Raw genomic sequence first — 24,448 nt, 5'->3', positions numbered from 1 at the left:
GAACAGCCCTGCCAAATTGTGCTTATGGCTTTTTAACACAAGCAATTTACAAATGCAATGAAGCAGATAATAGGACACATGACGCCGAATTTGAAAATCTGTGTTGATGACACTGCTGCTGTAGAAACATTTTTGGAAGCAGCCCTGTATCCAGTTGCCTAGATAAGAAAAATGTTGTTTATCGTTTCACAGGCGGCCTCTTCCACCCAATGGTGAGTTTAGGGTCGTGTCCTTGAGCACGAATCAGTCTCTCTCAAGCTAACAATATTGCACTTGAAATCATCCGGACTGCATGCATTCAGCAAAATGCAGCAAACGGTAAAATTCTCACTCAACACTCAAAAAATCTGTTCAGGTTACCGCCAAAACTAAGTGCTTTCTTTTTACAATGAAGACTTCCACAACAAAAGGAAGTGTAGACAGGTAGCTGAATTTGTAAATGTTTATATATTTGTAAAGAATACAAAACAACATTTAACACTGGTTCTGGTTATCTATAAATATAATACATTTTTCATTAAGAAAAGTTTACTAGAAAAATTTAAAAATAATGGAACTAGAGTTCTTTAAATTTCTTACTTTTTTATTGGAAGACATGATTTTACTTTGCTAAAACAATGTTTCCAAGCTGTGACCTGAGAGGCAGGCTCAGTTCTGAAGTAGACTGAAGGCACAGTGCGACTTCCTGTCATGATCACTCCCCATCACCAGTTTCCCCTTACAGTGAAAATTAGGATCATGCCACCAAGCTCACAAACTACAACAGGATACCTGCTGAGGCATAAGTTAATTTTTTTTAATTATATTTATTTGTTTATTTGTTTGTAAGAGAAATTGTTTACTGCTTCTCTGTATAGACAGGATCAAAAAGTCATCTTGGAATTATCTTTGCTCTTCAAAAGGTCACTTGAGTGACTTCTCAGTTAAGAAAATATGGTTTTTTCCCTTCCGCATCTCCCTTGGGATGGGGAAGACCAATTTGCTTTAAGAGAAGGAAAGGATAAGAGCTCAAACTTTTCTCCCTGAGACTTCATTTAAGATCAAACAGATTGACCCTGAATCAGGTCTGCAGGCCAAAGGAAGACATATAAATATCCCAAAAGGAAACTTGCCATGAAGGCAGAGACTGGGCTGGTGCCCCAGGATTAACAGCAGAGCCTACGAGTAGGGGGCTACATTCTGACACTAGTCATGCTTTGAGAAGCAATGGCTGAACATCGCATAAAGTCTTAAAAAGCTATCGTCTTGATCCTAGTGTAGGAAACCACTACAGTTGTGGAAGGATTCAGATGAGCCATCGATTAAGAAGTGATACCAAATGGCACCCACCAAAATGTCAGAGTTCCAGAGTACAGTCTCTCTCCACCCAGAAACTGGAACTACGACTGCCCCTTCCTTGGCATTTTGGGAAAGTTAAGGTCAGGGAAGAGAATGTTATGCTGGATTTCCTTAAGCAATGAATGGAGAAGTAAATATGTGACACTATTATCACCCCAAGACTATGAACATACACTTTAACACCAGAAATGATGGAGTCGAGTTTGACCACATTTTATTATTAATTTAGCCATTTTCTTTATTTTCTACCTCATTCCATGAAGGATTTAAGACTGAACTACATAAACCTCCTCCTTTCTGTACTTGGTCCTTTGTCCTTTCAGTCCTACTGAAAGTTTCCAGTTGACCTATGATGGCCTTCCTCCAATTTGCACTGATCTATGAATTACCTACATTTCAAGGCCTTTTGCTGGTGTGCTTTGGCTTGGTTCATTTCTCTAGTGGGAAAGCAATCACTAGCTTCATCAAATTCAGGGGTAAGGGATTCAGACCTCACCTCTCAATGCGAGGAATGGCAAACAATTTGCAACCATATGTTAAAACTACCATAGTCCGGCCTCTGGCCACAATTTTTTTACATTCCCTTCACAATCAAATACACTTATCCTCTCCCAAGATCCCCAAAAGCCTCATCCAATTGTTGCATCAGATTTAGGCTCAAGGTCTGAATCTCACCACCTATGTCAAGGTCAGGCGTGGATGAGGCTCTTCAGGATTGGCTCCTCTCCTAAGGATGATCTCGTTTAGCCAGATCGTTGAATTTATTAGGTACATTTCATTCTTCCCACATTACCACTGGCAACAGCATTGCCAAACTTTTCACCACTGCATGGCAAGGTGCTTCCAACTGCATTTTCCTTACTTTCTTTCAAACTCTCATTGACAGCCTCCTCAAAATCCATTGGGCTTCTGAACACCACCTGTTCTCAAAACCAAGGCCCATGTTTAAGGTTTTGTTAAACTAGCATCCCACTACCAGGTACCAGATTTTGTTCTGCTTCAGTATTGCTGCACACCCAAACCCACTGGCGTAATACACCATTTCATTTGCTCACGATCTGGGGAGTCAGAAATTTGGCAAAGGCTCAGTTGTGTCCCTTGGTGTCTCTCGTGCAGTCAGAAGTTGACTGGGGCTTCAACCCTCTGAAAACCCACTGGGCTGATAGTAGCTGTCTATTCCTGAGAGCTCAGTGGAGCGTGTTGATCCTACATGTGGCTTCTCCATGTGCCTTGGGCTTCTCACAGGGTGGTGACAGAGTTCTGGGTTTGTTTGCATTAATTCACTTTCTTGTTAACTTCCTATCTCCTCAACTAATAGGGATAATTATTCCTGAGGAAGATTAAAAAGCAAAACCAAAACAAACTTTGGACTCTAACTCCAAGTGCTTCCTATGTAAATACAATAATGAACTAACTCTTCATTCAACTGAAATCCATTTGAAAAGAAAAAGAAAGAAAAATTTGTTGAATGTTAAAATTGTGCTATTATCGTATACATAATGTTAGCACAAGTATAGCAAAGAATAATTTGCATAATAAATATTCCTATTCTTTTTTTCTAGTTAGTACAGTAATTGAATAGCAGCCATCAGTGAAGTAGGACAAAAGAGGGCTATTATCATAAATGTTGCTTTGATCTTTCAAGGAGATTTGATTACCTTCTACCCAGACTCCACTTCACCCACTTGAATGGAGGTCCTGCTTTTCATCAGTCAAATGTCAAGTGCCTTTCTTGCATCTAAACTGTTACCCTACTGGCCATATTCCACATAAAAGGCAAAGAACAGCTTCTCAGCAGAATTTGTAAGAAATATGGCTCTTTCATGGTAATGCTTCTTATGAAAAGAATATGGATGAAAGATAAACCTAAGAAGTCCAGATCTAACAAAGATGGCAAAAGATGCCACACTTCTTATAACAAATCAGTGAAACTGACTTAGCATCATCTCTCCCCAGGTAAAGGTGTATATTCTTTGATGTTAAAAAATTCTTCACACTCTTAGTAACCTCTGCCAATTGTGTTCCTTCATTCTTCTTTTAGTCCAACATTGGACATAACTGAAGAGTTTAATTTATATTAGAAACAGGCTAGTAAGGCTATTTGTAGTTCAGGGATGTGGAAAATATGTATATACATATCTAGTAAATTTTGTGAGTCACCCTTTTTAGTCGGTGGCATCAGGATTAATTTGAGGGAATCCCTAAATTAATCCAACATTAAACAGTTTTTCATTGAGGAAAATTTATCCTCCAATTTCATTATGTGAGTTAAGGCATTTACAAACTGAATCCGGAGATCTTAAACAAAAAAAAAAGTCAAATTTCTCATCTCTCTCCACAGGGAATGATGGTGTGCATTCCCACCCCTTCCCTCTACTGTGTCAACAGGAGAGAGAGAGGCAGTGGCTTCCCCAGCTCTATAGGACAGAAGGCATTTCTCTGGCTTACAACAGACCGGCTCTGAGATAATGGAGGAGAGACTTATTCAGTTATGTCATAAGGCCTCCTAAAAGAAAGATCCAGGCACAATATGAGATCCTTATGAAGTTCCTGTGTGCATCCAAACTTTAATAACCAAAATTATGGGTTGCCGTAGAAACAATATAGTAAATTACATTTAAAAACAATTTATTAAAATTCAGAACAACTAGCTTATGCAATGGTAGCAAGTGAAATATTGCCTAGTACTACAGCCATACCTCACCTTATTGTGCTTTGCTTTATTGTGCTTCGCAGATAATGCACTTTTTACAAACCAAAGGTCTGTGGCAACCCTGCATAGAGCAAGTCTATCGGTGCCATTTTTCAAACAGCATTTGCTCACTTCGTCTCTGTGTCACGTTTTGGTAATTCTCACAGTAGTTCAAACTTTTTCATTATTATTATTATATTTGTTACGGTGATCTGTGGTCGGTGATCTCGATGTTATCATTGTAACTGTTTTGCGGTGCCATAAACTGTGCCCATGTAAGACGGCGAACTTAATCAATAAACGCTGTGCGTGTTCTGACTGCTCCACCAACGGGCTGTTCCGCCATCTCTCTCCCTCCCCTCGGGCCTCTCTACTCCCTGAGACACAATATTGAAATTAGACCAATTAATAACCCTACAATGGCCTCTAACTGTTCAAGTGAAAGGAAGAATCACACGTCTCTCACTTTAAATCAAAAGCCATAAATGATTAAACTTATTGGAGAAGGCATGCCGAAAGCCAAGACAGGGCAAAAACTAGGCCACTAGCGCCAGTTAGCTAAGTTGTGAATGCAAAGGGAAAGTTCTTGAGGGAAATTAAAAGTGTTACTCCAGTGAATACATGAATGATAAAAAAGTGAAACAGCCTTATTGCTGATACGGACAAAGTTTTAGTGGTCTGGATAGAGGATCAAACCAGTCACAATATTCCCTTAAGCCAAAGCCTAATCCAGAGCCAGGCCCTCACTGTCTTTAGTTCTGTGAAGGCTGAGAGGGGTGAGGAAGCTGCAGAAGAATAGTTGGAAGCTAGCAGAGGTTGGTTCATGAGGTTTAAGGAAAGAAGCCGTCTCCATAACATAAAAGTACAAAGGGAAGCAGCAAGTGCTGATGCAGAAGCTGCAGCAAGTTACCCAGAAGACCCAGCTAAGGTAATTAATGAAGGCGGCTACGCTAAATAACAGAGTTTCAATGTAGACAAAACAGCCTTATATTGGAAGAAGATGCCATCTAGGACCTTCATAGCTGGAGAGGAGAAGCCAATGCCTGGCTTCAAAGCTTCAAAGGACAAGTTGACTCTCTCGTTAGGGGCAAATGCAGCTGGTAACTTTAAGTTGAAGCCAATGCTAAATTATGAATTTATAGAGAGAATTATGCTAAATCTACTCTGCCTGTGCTCTGTAAATGGCACAATAAACCTGGATGACAGCACATCTGTTTACAACATGGTTTACTGAATATTTTAAGCCTACTGTTGAGACCTGCTGCTCAGAAAAGAAGATTCCTTTCAAAATATTACTGCTCACTGACAAGGCACCTGGTCACCCAGGAGCTCTAATGGATATGTACAACAAGATTACTGTTGTTTCCATGCCTGCTAACACAACGTCCATTCTGCAGGCCATGGATATCAAGGAGAGATTTTGACTTTCAAGTCCTATTATTTAAGAAATACATTTTGTGAGGCTATAGCTGCCATAGATAGTGATTCCTCTGATGGATCTGGGCAAAGTAAATTGAAAACCTTCTGGAAAGGATTCACCATTTTAGATGCCATTAAGAACATTTGTGATTCATGGGAAGAGCTCAGAGTATCAACATTAACAGGAGTTTGGAAGAAGTTGATTCCAGCCCTCATGGATGACTTTGAGGGGTCCAAGACTTCAGTGGAGGAAGTAACTGCAGATGTAGTGGAAATAGCAAAAGAGCTAGAATTAGAAGTGCAGCCTAAAAATAAGGTTGGATTGCTGCAATCTCATGATAAGACTGTAACGGATGAGGAGTTGCTTCTTATGGATGAACAAAGAAAGTGGTTTCTTGAGATGGAATCTACTCCTGGTGAAGATTGTTGAAACTACAACAAAGAGTTTAGAATATGACATAAACTTAGCTGATAAAGCAGCACAGAGTTTGAGAGGATTGACTCCAATTTTGAAATAAGTTCTATTGTGGGTGAAATGCTATCAAGCACCATCCCATGCTACAGAGAAATCATTCATGAGAGGAAGAGTCAATCAATGCAACAAACTTCACTGTTGTCTTATTTTAGGAAATTGCCACAGCCATCCCAACCTTCAGCAACCACCACCTTGATCAGTCAGCAACCATCAAGATCGAGGCAAGACCCTCCACCAGCAATAAGATTATGACTCTCTGAAGGTTCAGATGATAGTTAGTGTTTTTTAGCAAACAAAGCATTTTTTAATTAAGGCATGTAACTTGTTATTTTGGACATAATGCTATTGCACACTTAATAGACTACCTATAGTGTTAACATAACTGTTTTTCTTTTGGTGAGGAAGATTCACCCTGAACTAACATCCATTGCCAATCTTCCTTTTTTTTTGCTTGAGGAAGATTAGCCCTGAGCTAACTTCTGTGCCAGTCTTCCTCCACTTTGTGGCGGGATGCCTCCACAGCATGACTGATGAGTGGAGTAGGTCCGCACCCAGGATCTGAACCCACGAACCCAGACTGCTGAAGCGGAGCACACACAACTTTAACCACTCAGCCATGGGCCCAGCCCCTACATAACTTTTATATGCACAGGGAAACAAAAAAAATTGTGCCACTCACTTTATTGTGATACTTTATTGCAGTGGTCCGGAACCGAACCCACAATATCTCCAAGGTATGCCTGCATTATGAAGCATCATTAGTACAGCTGGATATCATTTCATTTACTTCTCAAACAGCCCTGCTGTTGGAGAAAAGTAGGGAGTGTTTCCATATTTTACTGATGAGAAAACTTAGGTTAAGAAATGAGCCCAAGTCCACCAAATAATGTGAGGAAACACCAGATCAGCTCGACTCCAAATCTTCTTCTCTTATTAAATAAATTTCATTCCAACGACAAAAGGTAAAAACAAAACAAAAAAAATTACATAGACAAGAAAGATGTGTCCCAAAGTTAAAGTTAAAATTCTATTAGTTGTATAACAAGGAAATTCATTTTATTATAATATTCAATTTACACGTGTATTGTGTATTAATGTTTAGAAGTTAAAAGACTTTGAAGAAACACCAAAGAAATCTTCTGAAGGCCTTAGAGTACATTACTTAATTTTGTGGTTTATGGTTCTTTATTCTTCTCTCCCTCCCTATCGTCCTGCCTTACTTTTTTCAAATTCTCCAATTCTGTGTAGTTTTTGCACATCATTACTGAGATGATGTTTTGGAATTAGTTTCAATTGCTGTTCTCAAACTATTTCTCTTATTGAGAGATACAAATGAAGACCAGGGAAGAGTATTTTCCATCGTTCCCTAGGTAGGCACAGCCTTCTTTCTGCTAATATATTCTATCCACATTAACTCCAGGCCATTAATTATCGGTACTAGAAGAATTATCTGACTTTTACAGCCCCCACCCTAATAATGATATGTTAAAATTTCCTAAGTCAACATCTAAGGAACAGGACTTAAGTTTCTGAGGAAAAATGTGATACATTCACATGCAATTATGAAACCGTTTTACAGAAAATATCCACACCAGTTCCTTTAATAGTTTTTAAAAAGTGCAAATAAAGAATTTCTATATTTGGCCTCCTTATTTTCACTTTCATAGAAAAATCTTTAACCTAACAATAAACAACAGGATATCTCTTTCTGGTAGGCAAAACCAATAAGACTTCTTATACGTCGGCGAATTACCTAGTCTAATTCTTAATAATTGTTCCTTTCTTTTAATTTGCTTATAAAAAGAAATTTTATGTATTACCTAAACTGATCTAGGCCCTCGTTCATATTGATAAATAGCAACATGAACATAATTAGCTGCTTAATAGAATTTCAAAAGTAAAAATTATTAAAAAGAAACCATAAGCTTTTTTCTTCCTTCTTTATAATTGCGTTTACTTAAGTAATTTGGGCTTGCCTTTGAATAATCTACTCTGTGTTTATTTTTCATTGCTTCTGCTACCCAATGAGTCCTGATAAAGCACATTCCCTCCTGAAAAGACAATAATCACTAACAAGAAGGCTCCTGAAAGAAAATGATCAACGTTAAAAATGTGACATTGAATTAGTTATTCCATTGGCAAATGTGAAATATCTTCTATACCTGTATTTACTCACCCATAAGTCCTAAAAGAATGTAGCCAATAATGAACAGTATGAAGATTATGCAGCACAGAACATCTGTACAACTCCTAAAGACAAAAAGGAATAAAGAATTAAAAGGGGTCCAAGATGACTTCTTGTTTATTGCATAAAATATAGGAAGGGAGAAAAAGATACTAATAGTGATACACCATTTTATAGCCAATAATTCTGAAAGGTAGATCAGACTGATTTCTGCAATCAGAGACTTCAGCAAGGAGTGATCATAGTTCCATGACTAAAGAAGCTCCTCAGAATTCTTAGTGTTTATTCTCCCTTGGTTCTTTACTTGTAACACGCTTTTAGAGATTAGAGAACACCAACATCAAGTAACTATTTTTTATTTGAAATTGTAATTTAAGTTATTTGATTTTATGATTTTCCTCTTCACTCTTCCCCAATACATGATATAGTAAAAAAGAGTAGGCATTTTCCATTCCTTCCTTTCTCCGTTATCTTTCCACACACACATTTTAAGGGCATTATTAAATAAAAGATTGACTACACAAAATTTCTAAGGGGAGGAGAGTTGTACCTATTCTAACAACAATGTATATAATGTGTTAAAAAATGACATGGCTCAAAACTGTAATTTTTCAAGCTATTCTGTAAGCTAGATATTGTCAGATTCAGAGAAAAATTGGCTCATAGAGACTCAGTGACTTGCTAAGGGTCACACATCCAGCCACGATCCAGCAGGAATACTCAAGGCTTTCAAAGAAAGTTTTTCCTCTTCCCAATATTGTATGTTGTTCAGCTGATAAGTGGTCTGGAATGCCAAAGCTATGTCTTGAATGTGAGAAACAATACAACCATTCTCTGTTTGATACTGAGTGAAGAATCTATTAGCAAAGAAAAAGATCAACTTATTGACAGGATTAAAAAGTTGCACATGAGAATTTTCATAGCAAAAATGTGTTGCTTTTGAGGGCATATGGATATGCTCTAATCTTTCAGAACAGGCAGGTTGAAGTTACGCACTATTTTTAGCAGGGTAGTAGTAATAGTAACGAATAATAATCGTACAGTAACAGACACAATAACACCTCACATTGATAAAGCCCGGTTATACCTTTATTGCTTTCATATAGGTAACTTTGGAGTTTCCTAAGAATACCTTGAGGTTTTTAGGGGTAGTAAGGTGAGTTGACTTATTTAAGGTCCAGGAGAGAGAGGTAGCTACAAAGGCAAACATATCCAGGTCTCCAATGCCTAAGCTTTTTTATTTAGTAGTTATTCTAATATGATTACACTTTTCTGTAATGACTCATATTAGCTGTATCTAAAACTACAGACACATCCCTATCACTCCACCTCACAATCGGAAATGGAGCTTTTACAGCAAAATTAATCATGGTCAATCCAGAAACAATCATTTGTTTAAATCCAACTTCAACCTAAGAGTTTACATTTCATTTGGATTTAAGAATTATGAGAATAAAAATAAAAAGAGAGGAAACTGGCTCTCTAGTGTTCTTTGGTGAACAACCATTGAAATAAAAAACCTGCTTGGGGGTGAGGAGAGACCTGGTTCACGTGCATTCTGACACAGTCTCAGTAAGATCAGGGTCTCATCCTGTCAGACGGTTGTTAAATGGCGCGATACCCATAAGAAATGCCTGCAGGTAAGGAACTAAAGAAGAGAAAACTGGAACACTGGTGTGCTTTAATTAGAAATCTTGAAGTTGTCAGAGCCCTTGTGTGTAATCATAATACTAAGAAGAGGGAGAGAGGAGGTGATCAGAAGTACCAGCTGGGTTGGCCAGGGCCCTGTAATTATACATCTATAATATATTTCTATCTAGATATTTCCACTATATATAATACATAGTGTGATGCGTATTTATAATGACCTGCTGTTACATAGCATTATAGTGTTACACATTTATAATGCTATGTAGTAAGCACAGGGAGAGGTAAACATACTAGGAAGATGAGTGAAAGAATCTTACCAATTTTAAAGGACAGGGCGCAAGGAAAGCAGAGCCTAAAAGGAAATTTTTAAAAAGTAAAACCCATCCTCCTCTGCTACTGGCACTGATGAATGGGCATCAGTTGGAGTTTTGGTTCCATATGGGGTTTTACATTATGATTTCTCTTTCCTTTTGGTGCCAAGGACATGCTACAGCACCAGGACTACTCCGTGCCCACGCAACCATTCGCCCAGCAGTCTCTCGCCACAGTGGGATAGCGTTTCTCAATAATTCACACCTTGAGGTGTTTGGAGATTCTATTCTGGGACCAGGAAGGCTAATGTATTCAAGTCTGCTCTACTTTTCTGGGACACAACGTTAGGGAAATTAGCAGACCATACCCCATGGCCAGACTGGTTAATTTTTTCTTACTTAAACATAGAAGAATGTTGAACAAACTGATAATTATGAATAGAAAATTTAAGAGTGGTTAATTGTACGCGAAGATTTTACTCCACGAATAACTATGACTTACTATAAATGGTTGATTAAAAACCAGGAAAGGTTTTCTAGATAAAACATTCATATTTCTGAATTTGTTTCCATTGTGATTTGATTCCCTTTGTTATTTTAGAAATTTCCTTTTAAAAATAGATGTGTATGTGTTTGTGTGTATTTGTGTGTGTGTCTACTTTCATGTAATTACAATGACCTGCTATCTTTTCAATTGTTTCACCTGTTTCTCTCCATTTCCTCAGACATATTTCCTCCAGAAAAAAAATTACTGCTTAGAAAGTCATTCGAAAATTGAGTTTGAATGAAATATAAAATATAGCTTGGGCACAATTTTGTGAGTCAGGAACACGGCAGAAGCTTGATTCAAGTTTTTAGAAGTTGTCGCACCTTATCATTTTTCCTTTCTTTTGATTTCAGGGCATCTGTCACAATCCTCAGTGTTCTGTAGGAAATGAGTGATATTTAAAAACCAAGGATTTAATATGGATAATTTTCACGTCTCTCAAAACAGCTATTGAGGTAACTGGGTGACACCAGCTCACGGCTGACAATCATTCTGAATCGTATTCTAACTAGAGGCCCATCATTGCTGTACCTTTTCTTCAGGAGAATTCACTTTTACTTTCATAACAAGCAGTAAGAACCATTGTACTAAGCTAAATATGGGTTGCATCCCAATGGGTCCCAGAAAGAAGACAGAAAGAATAGTTACAGAAAAATATGCTGCCAACACTCTCCCTCCCTCCCTCCATATCAAAGTCCACCCTTTTCAAAATAAGCTGCTCATACTCACATTTATCAGAAAGCTATTGAAAACTTTATTCGGATTGAACTGCCCTGGTGTACAAGTATTATCAAAAGTTAAACTGCAGAAGTACCATTGCTACCTTATATGTGTTTTTCCAAATTACAGTATGAATAGGATCTCTACTATATATGCATTTGCAGGTCCCTGCCCCTCCTCTCCCTAACCCACAAATATAGTATGCCTATAGTTACCTTGACCTAAAATGTTGGGAGTTTCCTTCGGCTTTCCCTTTTTCTTAGCCTATCTTTTATATTCAATTGACAAGTTCTCTTAACTGCTTCTCTGATGTGTCTTTCATCCACCCCTTCCTTTCCATTCCTGTTGCCTGGACTCAGTCCAGGTTCTCTTCTCTCTTTAAACTGTTGCTGTGGTCTCTTATCTGGGCTTCTGCATTTAGTCTCTGCCTGATCCAATTCACTCTGCATATCACTGATAACACAGATATGTGATCACGTCACTTTATTGTTTAAAAATTGCAGCATCTCTCCAACACCTATTAAATAGTTTCCAAATGTCTTAGCTTTATGTTTAAGAACCTACAAGTTCCATTCTAGTTCAAGTCCCAGACTATCTTTCTAGCTTTATCTCCCACTGTGACTCTCAAGATGCTTTGACCAAGCACAGTGACTTTTTCATTGGACTATTTTCACTTGGACTTTTTCACTCATTGAATACACCATGCACTCTCCCTTGACCACCCTCAGGGGTCTCTGCTCATGGCCCCTCTAGTCTCTCCCCTTCTGGGATAACCATATGTCCCAATTTGCAGGAAACAGCCACTGTCCCTGCAGATGCAGGACATCTACTGTCCTGGAGTAATCATTAACAATGCACCCTTTTACTCTTTACTCTCTCTCTTTTTTTTTCTCCCCAAAGCCCAAGTATGTAGTTGTATATTTTAGTTGTGAGTCCTTCTAGTTCTTCTGTGTGAGCCACCACCACAGCATGGCTACTGACAGACAAGTGATGTGGTTCCATGCCCTGGAACTGCACTTGGGCCACCGACGCAGAGCGAGCTGAACTTTAACTGCTAGGTTATAAGGGCTGGTTCCATTTTATTCTCAAAAGTACCACAGTGTGGATCTTCACCCTGTCTAAAAACCCATTCTTCATATGGTAGGATTCCTTTATTTTTAGAGTTGAATCACATTCCATTGTATGTATATACCACTTTTTTTTTTAAGTCCATTCATTCATCAATGGACATTTTGATCATTACCATATCTTGGCTATCGTGAATAATGCCACAATGGATATGGAAGTGAAAATGTCTGTTTGAGATCTTGATTTCAATTCTTTTGAATGTGAAACATGGATGAATCTGGAGGACATTATGCTAAGCAAAATAAGCCAAACCACAGAAGGACAAATACTGCATGATTCCACTTACATGAGATATCTAAAGTAGTCAAACTCGTAGAAATGGAAAGTAGAAGAATAGTTGCCAGGGGCTGGGGGCAAGAGCAAATGGGGTGCTGCTGTTCAATGGGTATAAGTTTCATTTATGCAAGAGTTCTAGAGATATGCAGTTCAACACTGTGCCTATATTTAACAGTATTGTATTGGGCACTTAAAAATTTGTTAAGAGGATAGACCTCATGTTAAGTGTTCTTATCACAAAAAAATACACACAGGATGAAAAACATGATAATCTGTTCAATGTCATGTGTTATTTGAATTTAAAATTTTGCTATGAATAAGCTTAATATGGGTATCGAATAAGTGACTGTAAATGTAAAAAAATAGGATTTAAAAATTAAAATTAAAACCCCACCCTTCAAACCAGTTCAAATGACACCTCCTTCACAATGTTTTCAACTATGAGACCCCTCTCATCCCTGAGGACTTACAGGCATTTTGTTTGTACATCTTTAAGACAACCATCCTCCATCTATGATAACCTAGACCAAGGGATGGCAAAGGACAGCCCATGAGCCACTATGGCCTGCTGCCTGTTTTTGCACAGTGTGAGAGCTAAAAATGGTTTTTGCATTTCTAAAAGGTTTTTAAAAAACCTAAAGAAGAATATTTTGTGATATATGAATTATACAAAACTCAAATTTCAGGGTCCATAAATAAAGATTTTTGGAAAATAACCATACTCATGCATGCATATATTGTCTATGGCTACATTTGTGCTACATGGCTGAGTTGAGCAGTTGCAATAGAAACTGCCCACAAAGCCTAAAATATTTACTGCCCAAACCTTTATAGAAAAAGTTTGTGACCTCTGATCTAGACCGTAAAGTCCTCCATGGCAGCATGTAGCCCAGAGCCTTGCATGTCACAGACACACAGCAATCTATGTTCATGAACGATTAGTAAGACACACCTCTGACTGACAGGTTAATGCATCATAAGCAGGCCCCGGTGAAATTCAGAATGCTGTGTTTCAATTTTCAGATTTTTGGGGGCGCGTGGAGGAGCCCTATATGGTGAATGTATTGTCTAAGGATTCAATTTTTTGGTCAAGCTTAAGCCTGCCTCCTGGACATTACTGTCGCAAGTAAAATAAATCACACACGCACACAAAATTAGATTAAATTTGGAGGTAATAAGAGAGTTTTGTTTAAGTGCATATTTCAGTTCCACGCTAGTTCTCATTCTCCAACAACTGTCACTCTGCTTCCTTTGCAGGGGGAGCTTTCTACCTTCATTCAGAAACTGATTCATTTACTGGTTTTCTTTCTCTGTGGCAAATGAAATTCCACTGATATCAACCATCCTGAAAGGTCATTAATATCAAGCATTAGAGCGAGAATGGAAGTCCTGAAAGTCATTATTTTCTGACAGATCATCCATTTGTGCCTAATGAGTCAGTTTAGGGATTGTCCACTGCCGGCGATTCCAGTCAGATGACGACCTCTCATTCGAAAGTTCTTGGTGTCGCATCTGTCTACAACAGGGCTGCATTTATAACTCACAGGCTAGAAGCATTGCTCCTCTGTGGTTCTGCTGGTACGTGATGCCATTAAGTCACCTGTTGCCTCTCAGATTCTTACCGCAAAAGTCTGTTCCAGGAAAGAGAATGGCTGCTTCACTTCCCCAAAGCTTTATTAGACGACAGTGCACTTTGGGGCCATCCTCCAAGCTTCACGGAGATGACTTGCCAAACTACAGAATGAGGCTTGAATTGGACAGATCACATGAGTTGCTGCTAATTAGTCAGCAGACTCAAAACATTTGGAGCTATTTGAGGGTAACGTTCTATGTAAATAAAAAAAATACTTTACCTCTATGCCCCTCTCTTCACTCTTAGTGGAGAATCTGGTGATTTTGTGAGAGGAACATTTCCTAACAGCTTGTGTTTGAAGGGGTTAATTGTACCCTGCCCCCTTGCTTCCAGCTTCTCTTCTCCTTCCCAGACATGTTGTCTAAAAGGTCTCTGCTGTTCTGTCCCCATGGCTTCTGATTATGTCACGTACCATTTGTGTGTGCGTGTGAAACTCGAGCTTCAAGTTACACTGGCTGTTTCCACAACTATAATAAGAGGTTAAAATTATCTTGAAGAATTCCACTGTTGCTGGAATCAGAAACTTATTAGGAAGGCATTAATGAGCTTATAATTTCATGAACTTGTTTTTTCAGCTTTTCAAGCTTAATGCAAGTTTTTCAAGTCTCTTAAAAATTTTTAAAGATGACTTTCAGGTTACATTTACCTTAGAAGATAATTCTGGCAGCCAATCATTGAGAAAGGAGGTTACTTTTATGGGATTATTATTTTTTAGTACATTTTAAACTGTCACTGAAAAATTAAATATACCAAATAACTTGATACCCTAAGAAATTATAGGATGATATTAATAATGTCTTTCAAATTTATTAGATCATATAAGATGACATTTGAGTATTGTACCTGCTTTATTTAGTTCTTCTGAATAACTGGATCTTAAAAGCTTTCCTATCCTCTATGGTTAATCTTTCCTTCTATTCTGTTTGCCTTCAGAGACTAGCTTTAACTGGCTGTGATTTATATTTTCTATTTGTAAAGGGGAAATAAAACCTCATTTTTTATATAGACAAGTTTAAGTGATGCCTATATAAATGTCTCTTTTGTTTAAAATGGAACAAGGTCAGACAAAATTGGTCTTGCTATGTTATCCATCATCTTTGTAAAAGTTGCATAACATTCAAGAATCTGTCAGTGGGTGGAAACCACTCAGCAAATTGCTAGTAAAGTGAGAGCCAGATCATAGTTATCGCCCATATTACATCTGGCATCGTGGACCAAAGGTACTACATACGAGAGGGGCTAGGAGAGCCAGCTTAGAACAGCCTTGGGACGAGTCCAAAGTCATCAACTAAGCTTACAGGGAACTTATATCAGGTTAGAATGCTCTTTAATCTTCTTGGAGTATGATAGAATCCCTTCTACACAGAAACAGAGTAGGTGCTCTAAAATATTTGCTGAAACAATGAACTTCTGAAAATTGTCATGACTGGGATGGCTATTGAAATTCAGCTATTCAAACAAAAACTCACGTCTCCTAATCATCATATGATAGTTAATATTTTTAGTAACCAAAGGCCTGCACATTAAAATGAGATTACTATTTGTCACCCAAAATTTTTTTTTTTTATTTTTTTTATTTTTTAAAGATTTTATTTTTTCCTTTTTCTCCCCAAAGCCCCCCGGTACATAGTTGTGTATTCTTTGTTGTGGGTTCTTCTAGTTGTGGCATGTGGGACGCTGCCTCAGCGTGGTCTGATGAGCAGTGCCATGTCCGCGCCCAGGATTCGAACCAACGAAACACCGGGCTGCCTGCAGCGGAGCGTGCGAACTTAACCACTCGGCCACGGGGCCAGCCCCTGTCACCCAAAATTTTAATCACAAAAAATATTGCCTACTAATGATGGGAGCCTTAGAAAACTGCATGCCTTTTATCTAGTAATTCCCTTTCTAGTAATTTATACCATGGAAATATGTACAGAAGAAGCAAGAATTTATCTATAAGGATTTAAAACATTACAGTGTTTACAATAAAGAAAAGTTGGAAACAATTTTCAGAACAATCGTATGAAAACATGTTCATATTATTTTGAGCAACAAAAGGTTATAGAACATATTATGCATAGTATGGTTATTTGTGTTTATACATATGTATATAAATGCTTAACAAGATAAAAGAATACACAAAAAACGTTAGTGGTCATTATCTTTGGGTGGTATGTATGTGATTCTGTTTTTCCTCTTTTGCTTTTTCTGTTTTTTCAAAACTTCCACAATGGACACAAATTGCATTTGTAACAGGAACAGAAATCTAAGAGACATAGACTGCATTTGACAACTACAAATAGGTTGTTGACTTGTCTCATTATACTAATTTCTTTCTGATGCCCTTGAAATATGTCTAAAAATTGATCTTCTGCTCTTTGACTTTTTCCTTGATCATTATCGACTAAAATTCAAAACACATTTTTGTAGTCTGTAAACAAAAATAGTTAACTAAAAGTGTGTAAAGGGGTGAGAGGTCATCTTCTGACTAATCTTTCTTGTTGCTCAAACATTCTTAAGTGGGAATGTAATAAAAAATATGCATCCATAAATGCCTCATTAAAACATCTTACAGATCACATGTTCTTCTGCCAATGATGGACATAATAATCTCACGAGCTTTATAAGACACAGAGCCTTAATTCTTGCCTGAAGAGCTGCATAAAATGAAAAGAGTTGGCCTTTAAACTTTCATTAAGCAAGTCTTTATGATTTGATGTTATGTCTCTCTTTTGCCATTTCTTTTATGTATATTTAGCAAATCTGAATAATAAAAACACTTCTGTTATTTTCCTTGAAATAATATTTATTCAGTGGTGATCTTAGAACTTTACCTCTGCTTAGGATGTATATTACTTCCATGCTAATATTTAACAGGGCATCCTATAATCATCATAGTGCTTTTAAAACATGACAGAAAAATTTAGTTTTGAAAGTTAATTTAGCCATGCAATTATCTCAATTGTAAAACATTTTTAGACTTATAGTTGTTTAAGTGTCCATTAGATGAAACAGTAAATTTAAAATAATTTTGGATGAGACTACATAAGGGAATGGAAATAGTAGTTGCTTCCAGAAGGGGAACTGTGGGTCTGGGAAGAAATGAGAGAGACCTACTTTTCACTGTATATCTTTTTGTAACTTTTAAATTGTGTATCAAACATGGGTGTTACTTAATCAAAAATAACTGATTTTTAAAACAGAAAGTCATTTGAGTATTGATTTGGCATCTCTTTGAAATAGAAATAACCTGAGAAATAATGCCAACTATTAACCATTAAAATGAATGCAGTAGGGAAAGAATTGAGCTTAATTGAATAGAAATTAAACTGCAAACTATATGAATATAAAGTCATTAAGGATATAGCCCAAGTAAAATCCTTAATTGGGATTATAGATCTTACCCCCTCATCTTGATTGAAAGATTGAATTGTGGCCATTAATGATTTAAATCATATACTTAGAAAACAAGGCTTCTTCATCATAAACATTTTTTACTTATTTGTTTTGGCAAGTATTTCAGTTTTCAGAGGAAAAGAATAAATGCAACATACTTGGTTTAAGTAATATCCAAAATTATACTAGTGTGTTGTTGGTAAATCTTTACTGTGAAATGGGAGGTCTCTATCAATTTCAGAAGAAAATTAACAGATTTGTGAGATAGTGTAATAAGGGATGGTAAGTTTTCATGAGTTGTCCACAGTAAAGAAACAAAAGCATTCAACACACATCCATTGGACGAATGAATGTAAGTGTTACCTGAACATTAGACATTAATATATTGTACACATTTTAAAAAATGTATAAAAATGTTATGTCTCTCTGTTCTTAAATTGTTCAGCAAAATGGGAAATTCTAACCACTGGTCCAGAGCCTGAAGTAGTATATATCTTGCTCACTTTCTTCTGTAAATATTTGCCAATACACTTTGTTCTACAAGCTGTTTATACTATAACAAAACATTACTAATAAAAATAGAGTCATTGCTATTAATTTTAAAAAGGACACGAACTTTTTAGAATTTTTAAAATAAAACTACAGTCATGCGCTGCATAATGACATTTCAGTCCACGATGAATCAAATATACGACAGTGGTCCCATAAGATTAGTACCATACAGCTTAGGTGTGTAGTAGGCTATACAATCTAAGTTTGTGTAAGTACTCTCTATGATGATCACACAACAACAAAATCACCTAATGACATATTTCTCAGAACTCATCTCTGTCATTAAGTGGCACAAGTCTGTAAATGTTTTCTAAATGTTCATTGATTTGAAATTGTTAAGTACAGCCTGTGTGTAATCCAGTTTAAATTTCAACCTAAGTGTATCAGTTAAGAATTGGTTCAGTTGGAAATACCAAAAACTTTGTACTAGAAACAGTGACTTAAATTCCAAGGAATTTATTTGTTTCATACAAGAAATCCTGCAGCTGGCAGGCCCAAGCTAGTGTGGTGGGTCATTCAGTGATGCCAGTAAGGACCTGACTCCTTTCATCTTTCTGCCTCCCTCATCGTTAGCTTGTAGATATTTATCTACATGTTTGCACCTCATGTCACAAGTTCATTGCTGCACTCAAGCCACCTAAATCTCTTCAGTAAAGCTTTGTCTTCTTATTTAGAAAAGAAGGTCCTCCCTAACAGACTTCCCCTTTAGCTCATTGGCCAGAAATGTGCCTCATGGCCATCCCTGCCTGGATGGTGGCTAGGAAAATTTGGCTTTTCAGCTTCTGTAATACAGGAAGCAAGAGAGAAGATGGTTTGGGATGGTGTTCAGGGAGACAAATGACAGAAGATACCACATCTACTGCTGAGATTTAGTTAAACAATCAGAAAAATTAATAAGATGTTCCTATTTCAATAATTTCTAGTCAACCCAAATGAGCCAAAGAATGTGTGTTTTTCTTTGCAACTATTATTATTAGATATTAAATATATTTTATAAGAATAACATAGAAAAACTGAATTTTGCATATTCTCACAGAATTCAAGTCAAACTGATATTCATTTCCCAGTAAAGCATATTTTAGAGCTTATATCAATAACAGCAAAATAACAAGTCATTAGATCTTATCTCTGAATAATTTTATATTTCATATTCAATCAATTAAATAATTCTTGACATTCATGTTCAACAGAATGGAGTTTGAAATTTAAATCCAGTCATAGTTAATACATACAATTGCAGTTGCCCTAAGCTGAATACTGAAATATAAATTATCCTTAAGTTAAGATTCATCTTTTTTAAATCATTAGACAAAAAATGCATCTCAAGCCTTGCCAGTAAATCTCTTTCATTTCAACATGATACTTAAAATAGCATCTTAACAGTAATTCTGGAGTTATTAGGCAATCTTATACTTAATTTTGTCCAAGAATGGGCCTAGTGATCTTATGACAAAGCACTACAACTCAACATGCATAATCGGTCTCAGTTTCTACTCCTAGCCTCTTTCCTGCCATTCTGAGATATAAGTTATGGAGGAGCCTGTTTTCCAAGGCCTCCACAGATGTCAGTCCTTCTTCCTAAGGTTTCACAAAACCTCCCTAGCAATTTTTTTCAATGACTATTTGTTAAGCATCTACTATTTGCTACCAGGGTGAGATGTGTGCATGTATGTGTGCATGTGTGTGTGCGTGTGTGTGTGTGTGTGTGTGTGACGGGGCCAAGATGGAGATGAAGGTAAACCACGACGGTTAGGAGGAGGAGATACAAAGCAGAAAAAGAATACAATCCTACCCCTCAGATACTCTAATTTCATGATTTAAGAAAAAAAGGATAAATGCATCTAAAAGGTTGACATTAAAAAATAAATACAGTTTAAAATGTAGAGGTAACAATAAGTGCTATAAGTAGGAAGGATCTAGATAGTTAGAGTGGAAAAAGCTCACTGTGAGTTAGAGCGTGTGAGACACTTTAATTCCAAGAGATGGGTTAAAGTTTTGAATTATGGAGAAGATTTTGACTAGCAGAGAAGAGAGGTCCATTCTAGGCAAAAGGAAGTATGAGAACAAGGGTGCAAAATTAAGCATGGCTGATGGGGATGAGGAGGAGGCCAGGTTGGCTAAAATTCTTATTAGGTAGAAATAACAAAACAGACTAGATTAGTATTGTTGAGCCAAAAAAATCCACTCATTCTTTTATTTACATAATATTCATTTGGTATCTCTTCTGTGCCAGGTACTGTGGTACGTTGTATAAATACAACAGTGAACCAGACGGATGAGATGCCTACTCTCACGGCACTCACAATTTATGGTGGGAAACAGGTGATAAATAAGTAAAGATCAGCAAATACAATGATGACAGATTGCTCAGTAAGTGCTAGAAAGGAAACAAACATGATACTATGAAAGAGAAAAATAAGGACAGACTGTGTAGGGAAAGGCTCCCTAAAGAAGTGGTGGGTACCATACTGTTTTGATTAAAATTCATATGGAATCACCAAAGACCTCAAATAGCCAAAGCACTCTTGAGAAAGAACAAAACTGGAGGCATTACAATTCCTGATTTTAAACTATGTTACAAGTTATAGTAATCGAAACAGTATGGTATTAGCATGAAAACAGACACAGAGATCAATGGAACTGATCGAGATCCCAAAAATAGTCCCCTCTTGCCTATAAATGGTCAACTAATATTTAACAAGAGAGCCAAGACTACTCAGTGGGGAAAGGATAGTCTCTTCAATAAATGGTGCTGGAAGACTGGATAATCACAGACGGAAAAGTGAAATTGGACCCCTATCTTACACTACTCAAAAATTAACTCAAAATGGATTAAAAACTTAAATGTAAGACCTGAAACTGTAAAACTCCTAGGAGAAAACACAAGGAAAAGCTCCTTGACATGGGTCTTCACGATGATTTTTTTAGATATAACACCAAAACACAAGTGACAAAGGCAAAAACAAATAAGTGGGACTACGTCAAATTAAAAAGCTTCTGCACAGCAAGAGAACCATCAGCACAATGAAAAGGCAGCTTACAGAATGGGGGAAAATATTTGCAAATTGTATAACTGATAAGGGGTTAATATCCAAAGTATATGAAGGACTCATATAACTCAATAGCAAAAAAAATTCCAGTTAAAAAATGGGTAGATCTAAGTAAACATTTTTCCAAAGAAGACATACAGATGGCCAACACATACATGAAAAAGCACTCAACATCACTAATCATCAGGGAATAGCAAATGAAAACCATAATGAGATTATCACTTCACACCTGTTAGAATGGCTACCACCAAAAAGACAAGAGAGAAGATGGGGATAAAAAGGAAGATTTGTGCACTATTGGTGGGAATGTAAATTGATACAATCACTATGGAAAATAGTACAGAGCTTCCTCAAAAAATTTAAAATAGAACGATCATATGATCCAGCAATCTCACTTCTGGATGTATAACCAAGGGAAATGAAAAAGGATCTCGAAGAGATATCTACACTTCCATTTTAATTGCAGCATTATTCACAATAGCCAAGATATGGAAACAACCTAAGTGTCCATTTATGGATGAGTGGATAAAGATATGGTATATTTATATTCAAAGGAATATTATTCGCCCATCTGAAAGAAGAAAATCCTGCCATTTGCAACAACATGGATGGAACTTGAGAGTGTTATGCTCAGTGAGATAAGTCAGATAGAGAAAGACAAATACTGTATGATATCACTTACATGTGGAATCTGAGAAAGCTGAACTCGTGGAAACCGAGTAGAATGGAGGTTACCAGGGGCTGGAGGGTGGGGGAAATGGGGAGATGTTGGTCAAAGAGTAAAAACTTCCAGTTAGAAGATAAGTAAGTTCTGGAGATCTAATGCACAGTATGATGATTATAGTCACCAATATTGCATTATGTATTTCAAAGTTATTAAGAGATCTATCTTAAATGTTCTCACCATTAAAAAAGAATGGTAATTATGTGACAGAATGGAGGTGTTAGCTGACACTATAGTAGTAATCACTTTGCAATCTATAAGTGTATCAAATCAACTCATTGTATACCTTAAATGTATATAATGTTTATTATATACAATGTATATAATATGTTAATTATATCTCAATAAAGTTCAATTAAAAAAAATAAAGAGGTTGTGGGAGTTATGTTTCAGGCAGAAGAAACAACAAATGCAAAAGCCCTGAGGGCAGGTGAGACCAGGGTTGTCCTGGGAGCTGACAGATGGTCAGCGGGAACAAAACAGAGAGGAGAAAGGGAAATAGGAGTACGAGAGGAGGTTGGTACAACAGAATGACTGAGCAGTCCTCTGTGTGGGCTTGTCTATCAGGGGAATCCACATGGGACACTATTTTATATGTTAAAGGGCTTGACAGTTCAGGACTCACTTTGACAAACATTATCATGTCATCTGGATCATTACATCAACTCTGTAAAGTTGATACGGGAACTATTACCAACACGTCGTTTTGCAAATTAGGTAACTCTGACTGCAATTTCGGCTCATTTCTACTGAGAGCTGTGGATTAGAGGTTGAATATTATCAAAAGCAGCATTTCGGTTAGATTTGTTTGGCACCAGGGTGGAGAATGAATTGGGATGAAGTGTGTGATGAGTGCAGACAGTTTAGAATTAGGGAAATGAGGATGGTGGCAAAACTGAAAAGAATGAAACCAGGGCCAGTTCTCGTCATCAGCATCACCAGCTTCCCATGCACGTTTGTTTTCCTGGGTCTCCAGGATATTGTGAAGATAAATGCCACAGCATGGAGAGAGTTTATAGCTCCACAAAGATACCTCATGGACTAAAATGGATGTGAATGGATTTCTCTCTGATGGTTTTAAACACAGAAGGAAAAGGGATGCTCACATATCATTTGAACACCAAATCTTATATTTTTCTCACCTACCATGTTCAAAGCACTCTGTTCCATTTTTTTTATTACATCAACTTGATAAAAATATATTTTCTCTGAGCTTTTGGAGATCAAAGATCTTATTTTTCAGTTTTCTGCTGTGAGTGTGGTTAACTGATATCTGTCTTTTTTTCTCTCTCTCTAATGGACGTAAAGCATTGCTCTATTGTTGGTTTTAATCCCTAAGGACCACATCAAAAGAAAGCTGGCCTTGAATGCTCCTAGATGTAGACTGTCCATTACTAACGATACATGTGACAAGTTATTGAATTGTGTTGTTTCTAGCTCTTGTCAGCTGCATATAAGTGGGCAAAGAAAGACTAAAGGACGACGAGAAGGCAAAGAAAAAAGTGACAACTGAAGGCAAGACAAAATCAAGAGAGAAATCAGCAAAAAAGAGATGTAAAGAAGATAAAATGAGAGGAAGAAGGAGGGCTCCTGATGGAAATCAGAAGAATTACGATAAAGGTTGAGAGGCAAAAAGGCAAAAGAGAACAAATCAGAGGAACAAGATCAATAAATATGCAGAGAAAGAACTATTATGGTATAAGAAAAGGAAAATATGTAGAGACCATATATAGTGGAGCTTACTGAAATCTGTCTGAGTTTGGAGAAAAACTGAAAGCAGATACAAACAGCCAATTATAAAAGTAGTATTTTATATGTGTGTGAAAGGAGGTAATGAGGTGGATGATGGTTATTAAATTACTTGAAATTTCACTTCTCTACTTTTACTTTATAGTTTAAGTGATTCTAACAGTCAAATAATAAAGGTTGGACACTAGAACAAAGTTCAAGGATGTCTGTTCTTTATATCTATTGTTCCCCTCCCATAACATTTATAGTTAATTCTTTTCTAATTCAACTACTATTTGTCAGCTGCCTAAAAGCCACCCAACAGACCTATGTATCTCTTTCTGTCTCTCTCATTAATACACTTGGAGAATCTACCTAAACTTCAGGTCTATGTAGCCTGGTCTCAGAACGGTCATAGTTAGGACCACCTCCAATCTAATGCTAATTAACACTGGGTAGCATGAAAGATGCCAGCATCATCTTTCATGCTTTGATGTAAAAACTGTGTGCATTCACTAGCAGTTTATTATTAAAGGTGGAAGATTTTCAGACTTTCACCCTTACTTCTTCTTTTAGTTACTGGATAAATGTGCCAGAGTGTGCAGTGGCCTGCCTTTAGATTCTAATCAACTCTTGGGTTGC

At 37.0% G+C, this 24,448-nt stretch overlaps 1 protein-coding gene across 10 annotated transcripts in view; it reads right to left on the bottom strand.

Annotated features, from left to right (window-relative positions):
• Nucleotides 1–24,448, bottom strand: part of SLC44A5 (solute carrier family 44 member 5) — a 316,589-nt gene that overhangs the window by 83,314 nt on the left and 208,827 nt on the right. For all 10 annotated transcript variants that reach the window (XM_023641846.2, XM_070267486.1, XM_070267482.1 and 7 more), the window contains one exon: nt 8,101–8,174. In XM_023641846.2, coding sequence (XP_023497614.2) covers nt 8,101–8,174 — 74 coding nt within the window. The remainder of the gene's footprint in view (nt 1–8,100; nt 8,175–24,448) is intronic.

This window comes from Equus caballus, chromosome 5 (genome assembly GCF_041296265.1).
Source record: "Equus caballus isolate H_3958 breed thoroughbred chromosome 5, TB-T2T, whole genome shotgun sequence".
NCBI classification, from domain to species: Eukaryota; Metazoa; Chordata; class Mammalia; order Perissodactyla; family Equidae; genus Equus; species Equus caballus.
This window is presented reverse-complemented; position numbering and strand designations above follow the sequence as displayed.